General features: G+C 32.6%; 1 protein-coding gene across 1 annotated transcript; it reads right to left on the minus strand.

The window, feature by feature from the left end:
* Nucleotides 1–3,655: 3,655 nt before the first annotated feature.
* Nucleotides 3,656–7,311, minus strand: psmg4 (proteasome (prosome, macropain) assembly chaperone 4). Its single transcript, XM_019082776.2, has 3 exons — nucleotides 7,110–7,311; nucleotides 4,017–4,092; nucleotides 3,656–3,852 (listed from the first exon to the last, which is right to left on the minus strand). The coding sequence occupies exons 1-3, from the start codon at nucleotides 7,257–7,259 to the stop codon at nucleotides 3,731–3,733; spliced, it is 348 nt and encodes a 115-aa protein (XP_018938321.1). The 5' UTR covers nucleotides 7,260–7,311; the 3' UTR covers nucleotides 3,656–3,730.
* Nucleotides 7,312–19,302: the final 11,991 nt, after the last annotated feature.

The following is a 19,302-nucleotide window of genomic DNA, read 5'->3' on the forward strand; positions in this document are numbered from 1 at the left end:
ATTTAATGCCGCAATCCTGGGAAAAGTCAGAATCGCAAGATTTAACGCCGCAATCCTGGGAAAAGTCAGAATCACAAGATTTAACACCATAATCCTGGAAAAAGTCAGAATCACAAGATTTAACGGTGCAATCCTGGGAAAAGTCAGAATCGCAAGATTTAACACCGCAATCCTGGGAAAAGTCAGAATCGCAAGATTTAACGCCATAATCCTGGAAAAAGTCAGAATCACAAGATTTAACGGTGCAATCCTGGGAAAAGTCAGAATCGCAAGATTTAACGGTGCAATCCTGGGAAAAGTCAGAATCGCAAGATTTAACACCGCAATCCTGGGAAAAGTCAGAATCGCAAGATTTAACGCCATAATCCTTGGAAAAGTCAGAATCACAAGATTTAATTTTGCAATTCGGAGAAAAAAAAAGTTAGAATTTTGAGTTAAAAAGTCGCAATTACCTTTTACCCGTGGTGAAAAAAAACTGAATTGTGAGAAAAAGGTCAAAATTATGAGTTTAGATCTCACAATTATGAGAAAAACTCAGAATTGTGAGTTTGTAAAGTCTGAATTCTAAAGTCATAATTAAAGTCTTACTCTTGAGATGAAATTGCAATTCAGGATAAAAAGTCATAATTACAAGTTTATATCTCATAAAGCAGACCATCTCATTTTTTATGCCTGGCGATTCTGTTAAAAAGTCACAATTATTTTTTAACATTTTTGATCCTTTGGCGGAAACAAGCTTCCATATTCATGACAAGTGTACAAAATATGTGCACACATTGTTTAGTAAACACGAATTCTTCTCATTTGTAGGAATGGTTGTTAAGCGCAACAAATGTGTTTTGCTCATGTTTCATGAAGGAAGTTCACTGTTTGTGTGCACCTCACTATGTTCAGGTTTTTTTTAGTCTGTCTGCTTTGCACTAAAACTAGAAAAGCAATCACGAGTCGGCCAGATGAATCTGAACTGAATGTGTGTAAAACCACGACTGGACAGATGATGGCTGTTAAAAAAGAAAAGAAAAAAAAACAGCACAACTAAATGGTCTGCTCTTAACCCTTGTGCGTCAAAAAGTTACATAGAGGTTCTTGAAAGACAAAAATGTACAAAAAAAAAAAAAAAAAACTGAGTCAAAATATTATATACTAATATTTTTTCTGCTTTTCACTGACATAGACCCTGTCCTGATCAAAACTACCAAAACTTAAGTAATTTCCATGATTTTAACCCTTTAAATGCTAGTTTGTTTATGTAGTGCCACTGTTGTTTTTTAATGAAAGATTTTTTTTTTTAAGTCTTGGAAATGTCAGTGATTAGCAAAAGCATTAATGTTGATGCATTATTTTGTGCAGCGTAAAAAATTCAATTCAAATTTAAATCCTTTTTTTTTTTTAAGGCAGAAGCAGAAAATCAGGTGGAAAATCATAAAAATTTAAATATTTAAAAAAATAGTACAAATTGCCAACAGAGTGAAAGCCTATTAATAAAGGACGCATGATTTTATGCTTAAATAGCTCTGGGATTAAATATTGCAGTTTTAATGGGTTTCAATTGGGACACAATCTTCAATGAGGTCCCAAGTGCAACTATTGTTGTACCTAGTATAAAAAAGATTTCTGAAAGGAAATGATGGTGAAATATTAAAATTCTAATAAAAAAAAAAATTTTTGTCTAAATTTACAGTTTGCATTAACACACTCAAAAATGATAATAATAAAAAAAAAAACATGAAAAAGTCTAAAAGTCCCTAAGGACGTACAAGGGTTAACATGCAAACATTCACAAGCTCAGTAACCACAGTTACAGGAGTGAAACCTGTCAGGAAATTGTCATGGGACACATTTCACATCAAAACCAAAAGAAATACAATATACATAAAAAAAAAAAAAAATGGTATTTTACATCAAGAAAATGAAACCTTTTTTAGACTTGAAATGCTAATAAGTAAAATACTGTTGTATTAAAGTAATGAGAATTTAATGACAGTCATTAGAATAATAAAGACTGCAAAAAGTATAATGTGCATTTTTTATTGCATTGTGGTAATGAGATTTGGCTGGAGGGGAGAAAATGATTATAATGTCACAGTGCAGAAACAGGCTTAATTTATGAATTTATTTTTAAATTTGGTGTGAAATGTGACCCGGACATTCACTTGTTTCATAAATGTGAACTCGGGCTGACGTGGAGCACGACCGCTAGAAGGGCTGCTGATTGTTTTCATGTATATTTAACAATTATTGTTATTATTATTAATGTGTAGAGTAGCAGTGGAGTAACTTGAACATCACAGAGCTCCTGTTTCTCCTCAAACTACTGAATAAGAAACCATACTAAGAGCAAAAAACGTATACCAGGACGTTAATGAAACACTTCAAAGTTTTAAACAGTGATTGCAGGTATTGTGTGTGTTTATACAGGATTCTGGGATATATATATATATTTATCTCTGAATATAAGTTGTCATTTCACATCCTAATGGCAGGAGTAATAGTGACTAACACTAAAGCACTCCAAAATACTGATTAAAGCACATCATAAGAGCACATATGAGTCAATCTCACAAAATAAACAACAATTCCAGGTCATATTTCACCCCAAAAATAACAAAAACAAATGGCAAAGTATATTTTTTCTTAAAAAAAATTTTTTTGCCTATTTTTAGGACTAAAAATATTATTTTAATGTAATTTTTATTTTATTTTTTAATTTGTCAAGCACCGTTGTAGGTATAAATTACAAGAAAAAAACTTAATTATGAATAAAAATATATTTAAAAATTATAAATAAAAAGTGTCAAGATGCAATCAAATCCTAAGTATTTTAAAAATACAAAATAATTTTGAATTTGGCATGAAACATGACCTGGACAGGCATTAATGAGATTCACTCAAACGCAGGAGACTGAAACATTGTAAAGCATTGGTGTATTTTTCTGTATTTGACGATTAGCATTAAATGAGTTTCATACATGTTAATAGTCCATTTGAAGACATTGCTCTTATAAATAAATACTGTTTTTTTTAATAAAGTATATTTCATTTTTCATATTTTAATAACAGGGTTATGGAAGCTTGTTTCTGCTACGGAATAAAAAAAGGTAACTGTGACTTTCTCACAATTTCTAGTTCGTTATAAATTCGTAATTGTTTATATTATAAGTTTATATCACAATTCTGACGGAATAAAAAAATTATTTTACATTTTAAGAAAAGTTTATTTTTATATTACACTTCTGATGTTTTTTCTTGCAGTTGTAACTTATAGCTAACAATGTTTTTTCATTATTTTTCTATTAATTCTGACTTCTTTTTTTTCTCAGAATTGTGCATTAAAAATAAATGTACCTTTTTTAGTTTATATCCTATGGCAGAAACAAGCTTACAGAGTTTCCACACCTTGTGACAAATGCATTTTATGCATTGCATGCGGAATAGAAAAAGCTATTTTTATTGCATAAACTTTTAAGGATTGTAATAATTACTTCCTATGACTTTTCAAGGTCTGGAAATTGAATGTTTAAAATCCCACTTTACAAAACCTGAAATATTTGGATTTAAAAAGAAATGACCAGTCCAGTTCGTCTTTGCTATAACCTTCATAAATTCGCTTCATAACTGGATACGTACCACACAAAATAATATTGTTACAACTGAATAATTTTTGTGTTGGATTTATTGAGCTACGTACAAAAACAGCAAACAAAAAAGTGCCAGGAAAAACAACAAATGTTTAAAACTTGTCAGGATGAATCTCCATCTCCTTTTTGATTCTGTCCTCCACCAGCAGCGCTAGATTTGAGTCCGTCGTGGGTAAACTGTAACTTACAAATACCTGTTTCTTTGTCTTCTTTGCTGAAAAGAAAGAGAAAAATAAATGCTAGAAACCAGGTGGACGCTAGGTTTGTCAACATCAAGTTTTTTAGTAACTCTGGCACATAAGGTTTGATGACGTCACACATCTGTAAAGGACTGAACCAGAAGGATCGATCGGTCTGATCGGTTAAAGCAGGGCTTACTGAGTCTCTGTGCAAGAGAGCTTGGAGTCGTGTCTGACGTGTCACCCAGAACCAGAGCGGACAGAGGCGTTGAATCCTGGGAGAAAACAACAAACACAAAATATGAGCTTCCTGCAGGAAACGCTTCCATTTGTGAGCCTTCAGCTTTAAAATAGAACTAATCCGAGAGAATATTATTGTAGTGTGTATTTTAAATCAATGACAATAACAAAATGATTGTTAACAAGACAAAAAAATAAAAAAAATTATATATATATATACACACTCACCTAAAGGGTTATTAGGAACACCATACTAATACTGTGTTTGACCCCCTTAATTCTGCGTGCCATTGATTCAACAAGGTGCTGAAAGCATTCTTTAGAAATGTTGGCCCATATTGATAGGATAGCATCTTGCAGTTGATGGGAGATTTGTGGGATGCACATCCAGGGCACGAAGCTCCCGTTCCACCACATCCCAAAGATGCTCTATTGGGTTGAGATCTGGTGACTGTATAGTGAACTCATTGTCATGTTCAAGAAACCAGTCTGAGATGATTCAAGCTTTGTGACATGGTGCATTATCCTGCTGGAAGTAGCCATCAGAGGATGGGTACATGGTGGTCATAAAGGGATGGACATGGTCAGAAACAATGCTCAGGTAGGCTGTGGTGTTTAAGCGATGCCCAATTGGCACTAAGGGGCCTAAAGTGTGCCAAGAAAACACCCCCCACATCATTACACCACCACCAGCAGCCTGCACAGTGGTAACAAGGGATGATGGATCCACGTTCTCATTCTGTTTACGCCAAATTCTGACTCTACCATCTGAATGTCTCAACAGAAATCGAGACTCATCAGACCAGGCAACATTTTTTTCCAGTCTTCAAGTCTCCAATTTTGGTGAGCTCCTGCAAATTGTAGCCTCTTTTTCCTATTTGTAGTGGAGATGAGTGGTACCCGGTGGGGTCTTCTGCTGTTGTAGCCCATCCGCCTCAAGGTTGTGCGTGTTGTGGCTTCACAAATGCTTTGCTGCATACCTCGGTTGTAATGAGTGGTTATTTCAGTCAAAGTTGCTCTTCTATCAGCTTGAATTAGTTGGCCGATTCTCCTCTGACCTCTAGCATCAACAAGGCATTTTCACCCACAGGACTGCCGCATACTGGATGATTTTCCCTTTTCACACCATTCTTTGTAAACCCTAGAAATGGTTGTGCGTGAAAATCCCAGTAGCTGAGCAGATTGTGAAATACTCAGACCGGCCCGTCTGGCACCAACAACCATGCCACGCTCAAAATTGCTTAAATCACCTTTCTTTCCCATTCTGACATTCAGTTTGGAGTTCAGGAGATTGTCTTGACCAGGACCACTCCCCTAAATGCATTGAAGCAACTGCAGTGTGATTGGTTGATTAGATAATTGCATTAATGAGAAATTGAACAAGTGTTCCTAATAATCCTTTAGGTGAGTGTATATATATATATATGAAGCTATCAAAAACTGTTTTTGCTGGTTGAAATAAAAAATAAATCAAATATAACTACTAGATTTAAAAAAAAAAAAAATCTTGGCAAATAATTAAAATACGCAAGTTAAATAGAAATAATTTAAAGCTAAATATTAATATAATAAAAACATAAAAAATGACTTAATTTGTGTTGTTACTGTTAACTAAAACTATGGACCTTTTTCACATTTGCGGCTTTATAAGTCTTCATAGTCTGGTTAACTCGAAGAGCGGTGAATGGGAGAGTAACACAAATATATTTTTTGCACTCCCATTTGCTCAAATAGCAAAAAGGAAAACTCCACTATAGTGTTTTCATGACTTTTAATAAAAGGAAAAAAATTGAGAGACTGATAACGGCAGTCAGAAGAGAGAATGATGTCAAATTTATCATCCCTCCCATAGAAGCTGCTTTAGAAACACCCTTTTTTTGTAATTTGATGCAAAGGTGATATATAATACAAAGTATAGTGTTATAAATCTACATAATTTTTTTTTATCAAAATATAAAAACCGCTGATGACCATTAAACACCTCATCATAGTCTTGTGAAAGGGGTCCATTGATTTGTTAATTGAAATAAAGCTAAAACTAAATATAAATATTACATTAAAAATTAAAAACAATTGGAAATGTTGCCTTGTCAAACAACTGGAATAATTAGGTTTAAACTGAAGTATTAAAATAACTAAACCTAAACTGATAAAAAATATATTAAAGCTAAATATAAAAATCACAAAAGCATAAAATTAAATAATGAAACTTTTGTTGTTATTGTTTACTAAAACAAAAACCATTATTTTTTCAAGGCAATTAAATAAAATTTCAAATAATAAAATTAATTAAAATAATTATCATATGGAAAAAAAACTTGCTTGTTGAAGTGTTAAAATTATTAAAACTAAAAATTAAATTCATTACAGCTAAATATAAAACTGACAAAGGCATATAATAAACAGAGGTGGACAGTAGTGAGGTATTTTTACTTTTCTTTGGAAAATTTTTAACGAAGCATAATGTAGTACTTTTTTTTTACTGCACTACATTTCATTAATAAATTGTTTTTTCACCTTTAATACTTAAGAGCATTAAAAATATAGTACTTTTTTGCACTTAAGTAAAACTTTGAATTACTTTACTTGAGTAAAAAGTAAGAAAGTACTAGATTTCTAATGTAATTACGTATTAAATGATATTTAATATGAAACGTAGTGCAGTAAAAATTAGAATATTATGCTCCGGAATGTTGTGAAGTAAAGCTTTCTAAAGAAAAACACTCTGATGAAGTACAGATGCTTGAAAAATCCTTAAAACTTAAACAAAAATTAAAATACAAACTGCAAATACAATAATATTTGTATTTTAATATTTTGGTTTTAATATTAATATAGACTAATAAATAATAATCAACAAGTAATAAACAAAAACAAATTAATTATAATAAACAAAAACTCTCACATCCACTGCTTTACCATAGTAAACATACACTAACAACAACATACCAAACTAACCTAAAAGTACCATGTTTCGACATGTAAACACAATGGTATACAAGTATGATTATGATGGGGATTATTTATGTATGTGGACATGTGCAGAACTCACATATTTACTGTTGATGGCCAGGGCCAGGCTGGACAGAACCGGACTAGACCCGATCCAGAGGAAAAACCCGCCGCTAAGCTTCATCACATGGAAGTGAACGAGCTGCTCCAGGATCTTCTCCGAGAAATCATGGACCACGATGGGCTCCATGATGAAAATAAAAAAAGCACGCGTCTCTTCCTCACTCCCGCTCGCTGAGAGACCGCAGCGCCACCATCCGGTCTGGAGACTGACGTCAGTGCGCTCCAAAAAATGGCAAAAAAGCGAGAAGGGTCTGGCTGCAGACTTGCACTTGCATTCTTAGACTTGCATTCTCAGACTTGCACTCTCAGACACTTGCGCTTCCGCTAGTGACATCACTAACAGTTTTTTTTTTTTTTTTTGTTCTATTTGTTGATTACTTTTTGTTTGAATCTCTCAACATTTTACAACAGCACCAGGTGTTGAAGAACAAGAAAAAAGAAACTAAATTACGAAGCTTGCAATTGCCACTTGCTAACACAAGGATTAAATTAATTTAATGCAGTCGACACAAATCATGCGTGTTGCCAATGGAGACTAGAGACCTGTGGTAATTAAACAGCGCCACCATTTAGTACTATAATGTACAGTGTCCTGACAAGACCCGCAAATCCGCGGCCTCAGAACAGCAGAATATGAACGCGTGCAAGTTAAGTGTTTTAATTTCCTCCCGTAGAAAAAACAAACACTTAATATGGCTTAATGTGTTAAGATAGGCGTACATAAAGTGAAATTAAAAGATCATTCAATATAGTTATTATTTAATTTACTACAAGGCAAGCAGATGGCCATAAACACAATGCGCAAACTTTCACTTGTCCTTCAATACAGCAAAACACTTAATGTGGCATATAATGGACTATAAAGAATCAGGAGCCTATATGTCTTTCCTGTTGACTTAAAGTATATACAGACCAACAAATAGCATTATTGAAATGCATTAAGTGATATTAAAAGCATATGCGTTATGCGTTAAAGTTAAACATTTTCCTCCCATAGAAATCATTTAAATAAAACACGTGTGTCTAATGGACAAAGAAGTGAAAAAAGAGAGTTTGTAGACAGTTATTCTATATGGAAAAACGCTTCTGCGAAACTTTGCGTATTTGCATTTATTTTGGGCTCACCTCCTGCCTGTACACATTAGTTATGCATATTTTAATTATTATTATTATTATTTTTTTCACTTTTAGGATAATGAAGAGGAGCATATTGAGTTTGGTCTTTATCATCTTAGTCTATTATTATGCCACATTATGCTGTGTTTTGCGCATGTTTTGCCATGTTTTATAAATTATTCATTCATATTAATAAACTATATTGAATTTGATATTTTAATAGCATCTTAATACATTAAGCCATATTATGTTTTCTACAGGAGGAAAACGGTTAATAAGAGACTGCGCACTGCATTCATTCATTGGATTTGTGGGCCATCTTTTTCTCGCAGGACCCCTGTATGTTACGGTACTAAAATAGTTTTTAATCGTTTTCACCACAGCATCAGTCTCCATTGGCAACACGCGATTTTTCGACTCCAGTGAAGCAGGTAGCTGAGAGTGCAAGTGGCGAGAGCGTTAATTTAGTTTATTTTTTTCTTGTCTTCAAAACCTGGCTGCTGTTTGTAAAATGTTGAGAATCCAAACATAATTAAATGAACAAAATATAAAATAAAGACTGCAAGTGATGTCGCTAGCGGAAGTGCAAGTGTCTGAGAGTGCAAGTGCAAGTCTGCAGCCAGACCCTCTTGAAAAAAGCACAAAAAGTATTATCAAGTAGTCTATATTACTAGAACACCATGTAACAAGCACTCTGGAATAATATTATTATGATTTGTGTGTGAAAGAAAGGACTAAAATCTTGCTCTCTCTCTCTCTTTATTATGATTTGTGTGTGATTTACATTTATTAATTTAGCAGATGCTTTTATCCAAAGCGAGTTAGAGTTGGGGAATACATCATGTGATTCAAATTAAAGAGGTGAATATACACAGGAAGTGCTTGTAACACCAAGTTTCAAGGATTGTTCAAATAACAAAGTACAAGCCAGACAGAGAAAAATTAAAGAATTAAATTAAAAATGATAAAATACCCTAAACGCGTTTGAAATTCTATTATTATTGATATAACTATGAGACAGATGAGACTCACGTGTGCAGAGTGACTGATGAAGAAATGCTGCCATCAAAGGCTTTCACTGAGTTCACTACAGAAACGATTGAAACATCCAGGAGAGCTTTTACAGCGCTTTTCTGATTCTTGATTTCTGTGGCTCTGCTGCAAGACTTCTGTGGTGGAGCAGGACCTGCAAGACAAGGTGACAGTGCAAGGGTTAATACACAAATCAAATGGCATTGCTTTTGTATGTTTGCCTCATCAGGGACCGGATGCTGCTGTGGTGTCTTCATCCTCAGTGAGCTCCGAGCCACGGGAGCATCTAGAGAAAGACCAAAAGACACTGAGGATGTGACAACAACAACAAAAATCACATTTACATTTATGCATTTGGCAGATGCTTTCATGCAAAGTTACTTACAGGGGTCTTACTACAGGGACCCCCACTAAAAACAATATTTTTATAAGCTATTTAGTTATTGGTCAGCATTTATTGTTATTATTGTAAGTGTTGGGGTGGGCTAGCAATGCATTCTGGGGTAAACTTAATTTTTAAGTTGTAATGCTTACATTTTTTGAATGTAAAATCAGCAGTCTTCTGCAAAGGCGAGATCTTCCAGTATCTGATTGACGTCTCTATTGTGCAGATATTGCAAACATTGCAAATGCTGAGGAAAACCATACTTGTGGAGTTACTGATGCTATGAAGTGTTAATGCACCTGTTCCTCTTATCTTCTTTTAGTTATTATTACTACAGAACGTGTGATTACATACAAGACGGTTGTATCTGTAATAATAAACAATCATAATGACAAAAAAAGGGAAAAAAAGACAAATATAATGGGTTTGCATACTTCATGAGATTAGAAAAAACGCACAATGACAACATATTTGAATAATCATAATATTCATATAATTATAATGCATCAAAATATTGCATTGTTGTTATTATTGATTAAACAAAAGAGTTAAATTCAACAAGAAAAAGAGGAAAATGTAAGAGATTTAAGCTGGCTTTGCTTGTGGATGAAAGATTTTGCACATATATAAAGAAATTAACAACGTTCAAGAGATAATGTTTTTGGATTTTTCGTAATAAAAATAATATCTTAAAGAATTAATTTGTGGCTCATATTAAAAATATACTAATTTAAATCCACCCAGAATGTAATGGTTAGCTATATTATAGTACAATCACAATAAAAGGGCAGCTGTGTCTTCAACAAGACCACAAAATTTCCACAAATTTAATCAAGACACATGATTTAAACCTGGCTTATTGACGTCTGCATGAATCGCATTCATACTTAACGATATTTGGCTTAAAAAACAAAAACCTTGCCATGTACTGTGTTGAGCTAACTGAGACTTGTCACAGATCTTGCATACTATTACTCTTTTGTTGGTTTTGATTGCTTCTGTTGTCATTTGTAAGTTACTTACTAATGACTAAATGAAGAGTTTATTTGCAAAAACTGATAACATTGTTTTTTAAAGTTTTCAAAATTCATGTTTTTGTGCTCTATTGTGTTGTTTTGCTGTATTGTTGGTCTTTTTTTTTTTTTTATCAAAATAACCCAACTGCAGTTTGATTGAGATTAATCGGAATGCAAAAAAAAAAAAAAAAAAAAAAACATGATTTTTGGAAATTGTTAATCTGTTTTTGCAAATGAACTCTTCAAATGTAAACGTGATTGAGGTTGTTTTGTTGTGATTATTTATTGTGTTCAATAAAACTATAACTATAAAAAACATGCAATGTCGGTGACGAAAAAAACGAGACTAAAATGTATTTAAAAAAATAAAAACTTTACCAAAAACCTCTCTGTATTTTACTAAATAAATAAATAAAATAAAAGACAACATGTTATTGTGGACTGCTCTAAGCCCTTCTACTAGGTGAGCTTCCATGTGTGCGGTTGCCAGATATCAAGAGTTAAAATCCCCGAATCAGAGCTTCGCTGTTACAAGTAACATTTACTGCCTGGTGTTTCGCTTATTTTATGCAATCTGGCAACCGCTCCTCATTGGGGAAGCGCAGTCGACGATGATCTGAAAACAGACACCCTGGAGTTTAGCGATCAAAATGAAAGTGTCACTCAACCAATCTGTGTTCTGTCATGAGATCTCGACTGTGTTGTTTGCTGATGTGATCGCTGAGTAAATGCACTTACTCAACCGCTGTTGTTTGAATAGAGAAGCGATTGCAATTTGGAATTACTAATTTCACTGTTATAATATATTTCATTTGTTTTACCGGTTTCATAATGTAGACAGAGAGAGTGCATATGTCTTTGGTATTAATTTATATATATATATATATATATATATATATATATATATATATATATATATATATATATATATATATATATATATACTGATTTGTGCTCATGTTGGTAGAGCATCCATGAGGTACATTTCCCCAAATTTACAAAAGTATCTAAGAAATGCCTGTGTTCCAGCAAGTAGCTCCCCACCTGATATGGTTTTTAGTGCCAGTGGGAACATGGTTTCATGCCACAGAGATTTTTATTAAACCAGAGACAGTTGACAGACTTGTGTATAGCTAAAGTAAAGTGTCTAGCTTGTAAAAAAAAATGCTTATCTCAGTTTAATTATTGCCCCCAGTTGCACGGTAAAAATTGTGAATTGCATGCACTAAAAAAGTTGGCAGAATGCACTTTCTGTACTTGTTTTGCACTTCTTCAGTCACATCGTGTGTTCATTTAATAAAAAGCAGTAAGTGATCACTTGGTCTAGATTTTTTTTAAACATTTTGTATTTACTACATACTGGTAAAAAATAATGTATAGCCTGAATGCACTGTAAGTCCCTTTGGATAAAAGCGTCTGCTAAATGCATAAATTATTAAATTATTATTATTACTTTGTAACAGGGTCATTCTATAGAAATGTCCATTTTCTGTCCCTCGCCTTTACAGAAATATTACACTTGAAAAACACTGTAGGGTTAAATTTTATATATATATATATATGTATATGTATACTGTGTATATATACATTAAAAACAAAACAAAATACCAAATAAATATTATAAAATATATAATGCAAGTAGTGGTCCCCTGGAGTGTCACTGGTGTTACCGTTTAACAAAAATAATATAAAAATCACACTGATGACATCATTTGACTTCCTTGTGTGTCTCTTTTCAGTTATCAGAAATTTCCTCATTTATCTCTATCTTTAGTGGAAGTCACTGGTATGACACTTTATTGTTAGGGAACTGTAAAAAAACTAGAATACAAATGGATTAAACTACTCAATTTAGTGAGTATACCATGATTGAAAACATGAAGACATTTAGTAAAATGCATTTTATATGAAAATTATCACTGGTGTTACCTTCCTTATGGGTTTATCTTTATGTTCTTTTACTAACTGCTTTCACTGATTGCCAAATGTTTGTCAAATGTGACAATTTAATCTTATCTACTTAATTATAGATCACTGGTGTTACTTTTTTTCTGTCACATTAAATAAAATGTGATTTTACATCCACCGAATTCTGCTTCACTCGAGGGTTAAGATTTAAAGGATTGCATTATTATTTGTTTATAACTGTTTTTTTTTTTTTTTTTTACAAATAGTTTCATTGTTATAGCAAATACATGGTAACTAACATTATTCGATCACACTTTTAACAAACCTGATTAAAATAAAACATAACCTCCTTATTTGTTGCATTATCATTATTTGTCTGTAACTCTATGTACTAAAAAAATAGAGAAATAATATTTCATATAAACCTTTAAAATCGCCAAAGATGTAAGGTAACAAATGGTACATGTGGTTTTTAAATAAATTTATTTTATATTATAATTATTATTATCACCATCATTATAATAATAATAATACAAATTAGTAGTATTTTTATTATTATTGATATTATTAGTATTATTATTACACTATAATTATTTTTGACTGCCAGACATTGCAGTTATTTTTTTTGTAAGTTTATATACTGTAAATGGAAGGAACAAAATGTTTCTCTTGCTCTGTGTTTGCAGTATCAGGAGCGCTTGAGTCGTGAATCAGAATGTCTTCGATGCATGCATGTGAAAGCACAGCTAAAGCTCTGGAAGAGTCGATAAGAGTGTGGCTCAAGGCCGCTGTGCTGGCTTTCATTAACCATCATCTGCTGAACGCATCTGTCCACAGGTGCTGGGGTCCGAGGGGCCGTCCCTGATCGAGCCTCTGGCCCCTTCAGCGTCCCTCGAGAGCGATCATTCACAGGCAGGACAGAGGAATGTTTACATCTGTGTGTTGAAGTGCATGTACAGCAGAGAGTGCAGGGGGAATTAAAGGGGATTTTCGTGATATTTTCACAATCTCCAATGTAATAACAGCCATCAGCGCAACCTGAGCACCACCAGTGGTGCAAAAATAAGGTTTGCGGTGTATACAGTACATAGGAAAATCTTCTTTAATAAAATTTTATAAATAAACAAAAGCTTAGTTGTGAACTAAAATTGGTAGCTTACAGTATTTTTTTTCCATTGCAAGTCATTAAGTCATAATGTTGTTGCCTAAGAGGCCAAAGTGATTCATTTCTGATTCCCCCTATTACTCAAAACGTAAAAAAGTCACAATATATTAGTAAATGGGCGTTGTGTATCCTTCCATGCACAAGCTAGTTATTGGGCTTTTGTTAACTGACTTACAGACATTTTTCTGTGAGGGTTAGCGTTAGGGGCTAGAATAGGGGTGGCCCACACTGATCTTAGATACCCCTCAGCAAATGTGCAGATGCGCCCTGAGCACCACAACATCACGAGTGCACTGTCAAAGATTTCTGAGAACACTCGTGAAATGCTTCTATTTTGCATTCGTTTCTAATTTAATCCCAACATTTACAAGCTATATTATTAGCACAAGTGAAATGAAACCCTGAAAAGGTTTTTAACCTTTTTTTTTTTTTAATTGACCATATTTTTCTTGGTTAGTCACAACCTTGTGCTAAATGAATGCTTTTGTATATTCCTCCATTGCTATTTGCACTTCTGGTTGCTTCTGTATTTAATTGACTCTGTGCTCCAGATAGGCTATATTGAAGATTTTCAGCACTTTTTGCACTGTTTACACTAAATAAAACACATTTAAACAATTTATCCCATTTGGAAATGTAATATATTACCCCATATTGCCATTTCACATACTTAAACACATTTATAACATATATTAAATCCCCATAGTAAAATTTCTATATGTGCATATTATGATTTTTATTTTTATAAATTTTTTTAATTAGCCTAACTTTTTTATGGCAACAATATATGTGACCGATATAGCTGATATATAGCCTATATGCAACTTTATTATAACAATGTAGGCCTATATACAAAAATACGTATGTTTATATGTTTTTGTATGATTTTTTTTAAATACTTGTCTATCTTTTAAATATAAAATTGAAAGGTTTTAGGATGTGCATGATATATGTACAAAAATATCTTATATATATATATATATATAGGCTAAAATATATATGACTATGTTTAATACATGTTAATTTAAAATATTTGGATATGTAGATAATCATTTAGGGGGGAACGCAGTTAGTAGATTCTGTCACAATCTGTATAAATCATTAAAGCAAGGCCTGTGCATTGTGCATGCTGTGGTTTCTATGAGAATGCATGAAATAATTTTCACTATGTTGAGTTTTAAACCCAAACTGGCATCCAATGCATCCCCTTGCATGCATTATATGATTTCTGATTTGCTTTTATTCTGTTTAATCTGTCTCTAAAGGCCCGATTGAAGGCCAAACCCCAACCTCAGGTCTGAAAACATCTGTCCGAGGTACACAGCTTCTGGCTTCCTCTAACACAGCATATTTGATTAGGACATTTACTGTTTCATGCTTTTGGGACAAGGTGTTGAACTCTTTTAGCAACTTTTGGTTTTCCGGTTTTTCTTTCAGTTCAAATGAGAAAAGCCTGTGTGTGTTTTTTTTTGGCATGTGTGAAAGAATATGGCAGCAGCTGTTGCAGGATTTGAGGACAGAGGGGGGCAAAGGGCTCTGCTGCTAAACGGTTGCATTTTAATTGCTTTGTTTGCAGCAGGTCTGATGGTGCACTGCTGAGGGTTCACCTGGTCAAGTGCACACTGCTGTTTGTGCACTTAAATCAATGCCACAGGCCTGCAGGGCTCGAGTTAGGTCAAATTAGGTCCCAAAATGCCCATTGGCATCTATATGACTGTTTTATGTATATGCTCACATGAATCACATAAGCAATGATGGACATGCAGAAATTAGGAAATGTATCGATCCTCGCTTAAAAATACAGCTTCCAAATGGGTTTTCATAGAGATGTCATAGAAAAACCAATCATTGGTTTGAAAATGATGCATTTAATCACTTGATAAGTACACTAACTTGAATAGAGGGAAAAGGAATATTAGGATGGACACAAGAAAATTATGAAAATCTCTTGAATATAAAGAGAACATTTTTGGTTCTTCAAAGAACCTCCTTTTGTAACCTTGGGAACTTTCTTGAGATTCTCCAGTTTTAATGCAACCAGAAAACACTCTTAAAGGTTCTTTAATGGCTCTAAACATCCATAGAATCTTTATATTCCACAGAAGGTTCTTTAGAGTGGAAAAGTGTTCTTCAGAATGTTCTTCTAAAAATGAAAGGTTCTTCTATGGCTCTGCAATGAAAATAAAGCTGCATACTTAAAAATGAAGGTCCCAAAGGAGGGTTTTCAGCACAGTGATGACGTAGAAGAACCATTTTGGTTCCCCAAGAACTGATCAACTGATCAATTCTTAGAAGAACCTGTTTTTTTCTTTGTGTGAAGAACATTCTAATAATCCAAAGAATGTTTTTCCATTATAAAGAACATTTTGTAGAATGGAAATATTCCATGGATGTTATAGGTTCTTTATGGAACCAACAATTCCAACGAAGAACCTTTAGTGTTTGATGTTCCATGAGGAACTTTTAACGTCCATTTAGTCTTTGCATTCCATTAGCGGTTGTTTAAAGTGGAAAAAGGTTCTTCTGAATGTTTTTCTCACACTCTTAAATTATAAAGGTTCCAAATTGGAGTTTTCGCAGCGATGCCATAGAAGAACCATTTTTGGTTCCCCAAAGAACCTTTCAAAAAACAGTTCTTAGAACCATGGTTTTCTTTCTTTTTAAAAACCCATGTTTGACTATCAAGAATTTCCCCAATGGAAAGGTTCCATGGAAGCATCAATGCCAACGAAGAACCTTTTTTAAATAGTGTACTAACAAAAAAATGGTTCTTCTAAGGACCGTTCACTGAAAGGTTCATTGGAGAACCAAAAATGGTTCTTCTATAGCATCTCTTTGAAAAACAGTACTTTATTTTTTTCAAGATCTTGTCTTTCTCCTCCTTTAAATCTGTGATTAAGTGATTAAATGCACTATTTTCTCCTGCTGGATGATCAAACAGGTGAAAAAAAATCCCACAGATGTATATTTAAGGAGAAACCTAACCATTTGACCTGAAGAGCACAGATCCTTGTTCTTCTCTGGATCGTCCTGTTCAAGATCAATCGGAAATGACTGCAGTCATCTTCTGAGAATAAACATTCACGCTTTCTGAAAACAAACGCTGTGAAACTCTTCATCAGGTGATTCTTAAAGAAAGCGGCGCATGTTTCAGATCCCACAAGTGAAATCGAACTTTCCCTGTTTTCAGACGAGGAAAAGAAAGTGTGAGAAATCTCACAAGACAATGAATTTCTGTCTCATGTTATGTAACTTTCTAACAGCAGTTTTGCACAGATGTGAGCGTGTGTGTGAGAAAGTCCGAATGAAAGACGTAGAAAAGGAAGAAAGGACGTTTTTAATTTGCTTCCATGAAGTTCTGAAGGCGCAAAAAAATGCAGTCTGTGAGTCAAAATCAGAACATATGGAAAATTACAAAGAAATGTCCAAATGAATCAGACAAATGGTACATGTGTATTTTCTGACTATTGCATTTAAATGCCGGAAATATCATAAACAAGAAATATAATAGTTGCATATACAGATATAGAAATATGCTTTCTATATGCAACATAAATTACCATATTTTTAAAATGTGTTATGAAAATTATTAATAAACGTATCTTCCTGCTTCTGCAAATCTGCCATGTTTTTAGGAAAAAATGCATTTAAAATTACAATTACATAAATAAACGCATATAAAAAAAATAAAAAAAATATAAAAACGACTATATTTTATATATATTCTATATATATATATATATATATATATATATATATATATATATAAAAAAAAATAAAAAAAATATAAAAACGACTATATTTTATATATATTCTATATATATAATTTATACAATTAAAAAAATTTTATTTAACTGAAACCAATATTTTGTATGTTTTTAGGTCTAATTTAAGTCTTGCACAAAGGTCGCTGGTAAATGACAAACTTTCCTGCAGGGCTTAAAAGATGTGAAATGAATAAAACATGTTCAAAAATATATATTTGGAGCAACCATGCCAGTTTCATATAGTGTCATAACGCCAATCGAAACAAAGCCGTTCTCATGTGAAAAGCGTTCATATGCATATCTATAGGTGAATGGTTGTGATGCTGGTTTATATATTAAGGTGTGAATTTATGATCATATGTTTGTTCTCTGAAAGGAGTTTCACGTCCACAGTCTTTCATGACTGTCATCTTTTCTCACAGACATCCCCAAAATCTCTCAGTTTCCTGAAGTTAGATGAACGCTGTTCCTGAACCCAGAGAGCTGCCTACATAAGAAGCATTTCAAGCCATCATAATCAATTATCATACAGAATTTTTTTTTTAACTGTGTATATTAGATTTTAACTTCGCAACAAATTAACATCAAACTTCATTGAAATCAACTGCAAGTCAAGTCTTTTGAAATGGGTCACTTTTGAGCTTCAGGTTTAAGTGTGTGTAAATAAATCATAATTTCTCACCATCCATACGCAGCATGTTTGCTGGATGGTGTTTTTAATAGCTGAAATAAAAGAAAACAGGCTGTATTAACATTGAGATTATAAACAAGATTAAATGTGTTAAAGATGAAGATTTCAATGGGTTAAATATTGTACAACAGACATTTTCTGACTCGCGTATTAACAGATGATATGAAGATTAATAGGTGACATTTGTACCTTGAAAGACACACATCTGCTACTTCTATGTGTACAGCACCTGTTAAATGACAATGCAAATATTTTACAAACTTTAACATCTAAAATTACAGAATATTTCAGCATATTTTCACTATTTCATTCAGTTCTTCACACCATGCAGGTCTCATGAAATCTCATGAAAAAAGTTTTTCAGGTCAAATCAACAAAGAAAACTGAGATTCACACGATGACTTTAATTTCATGACTTGACAGTTTTTTTTTTTTTTTGGTAAGAGTTTCGTGCTGAACAGATGATTTACAAAGAGTTTAACAGGTGGTTATTTTGCAGACGATGGGATTCATTTGAATATCCGGCCATCAACCACAAAATGTAACAGATTTCTGGGAAAATGAGTTTGCATTTTGAGTTATAAATAAATAAAATAAAATAGATAGATAGATAGATAGATAGATAGATAGATAGAAAATACAAAATAAAAATAATTATCCATAGTTTAAAATATATATAAAAACAGTCTAAGCTGTTAACTGATTATAGTTATATAATATTCATTATAAAAATAAATTTAAAATACATAAAAATATAAAATAAAATACAAACAGAATAAATAGAAAAACATAAAAAAATAAATAAAAATAAATATAATATAAAATAATTAAAATAAATAAATAAATAAATAAAAACTAAATTAAATAAATTAAAATATAAATACATTAAAATAAATAAATTAATAATGTCCACAATTTAAAATAATGTATCTATTATCCATATGTTTATTAAAAAACTTAGTTAACTGATTATAAAGTTCTTGTATATACAGCATATGAATTTCTGATGTTGAAGAAAGTTTCTTAATACATAATTCATGTCACATAAAACCACAGTCGGAAAAGACGTTTATTTGTGTCAAACCCTGTA

This window comes from Cyprinus carpio, chromosome B20, assembly GCF_018340385.1.
Source record: "Cyprinus carpio isolate SPL01 chromosome B20, ASM1834038v1, whole genome shotgun sequence".
In the NCBI taxonomy this organism is placed as follows: Eukaryota; Metazoa; Chordata; class Actinopteri; order Cypriniformes; family Cyprinidae; genus Cyprinus; species Cyprinus carpio.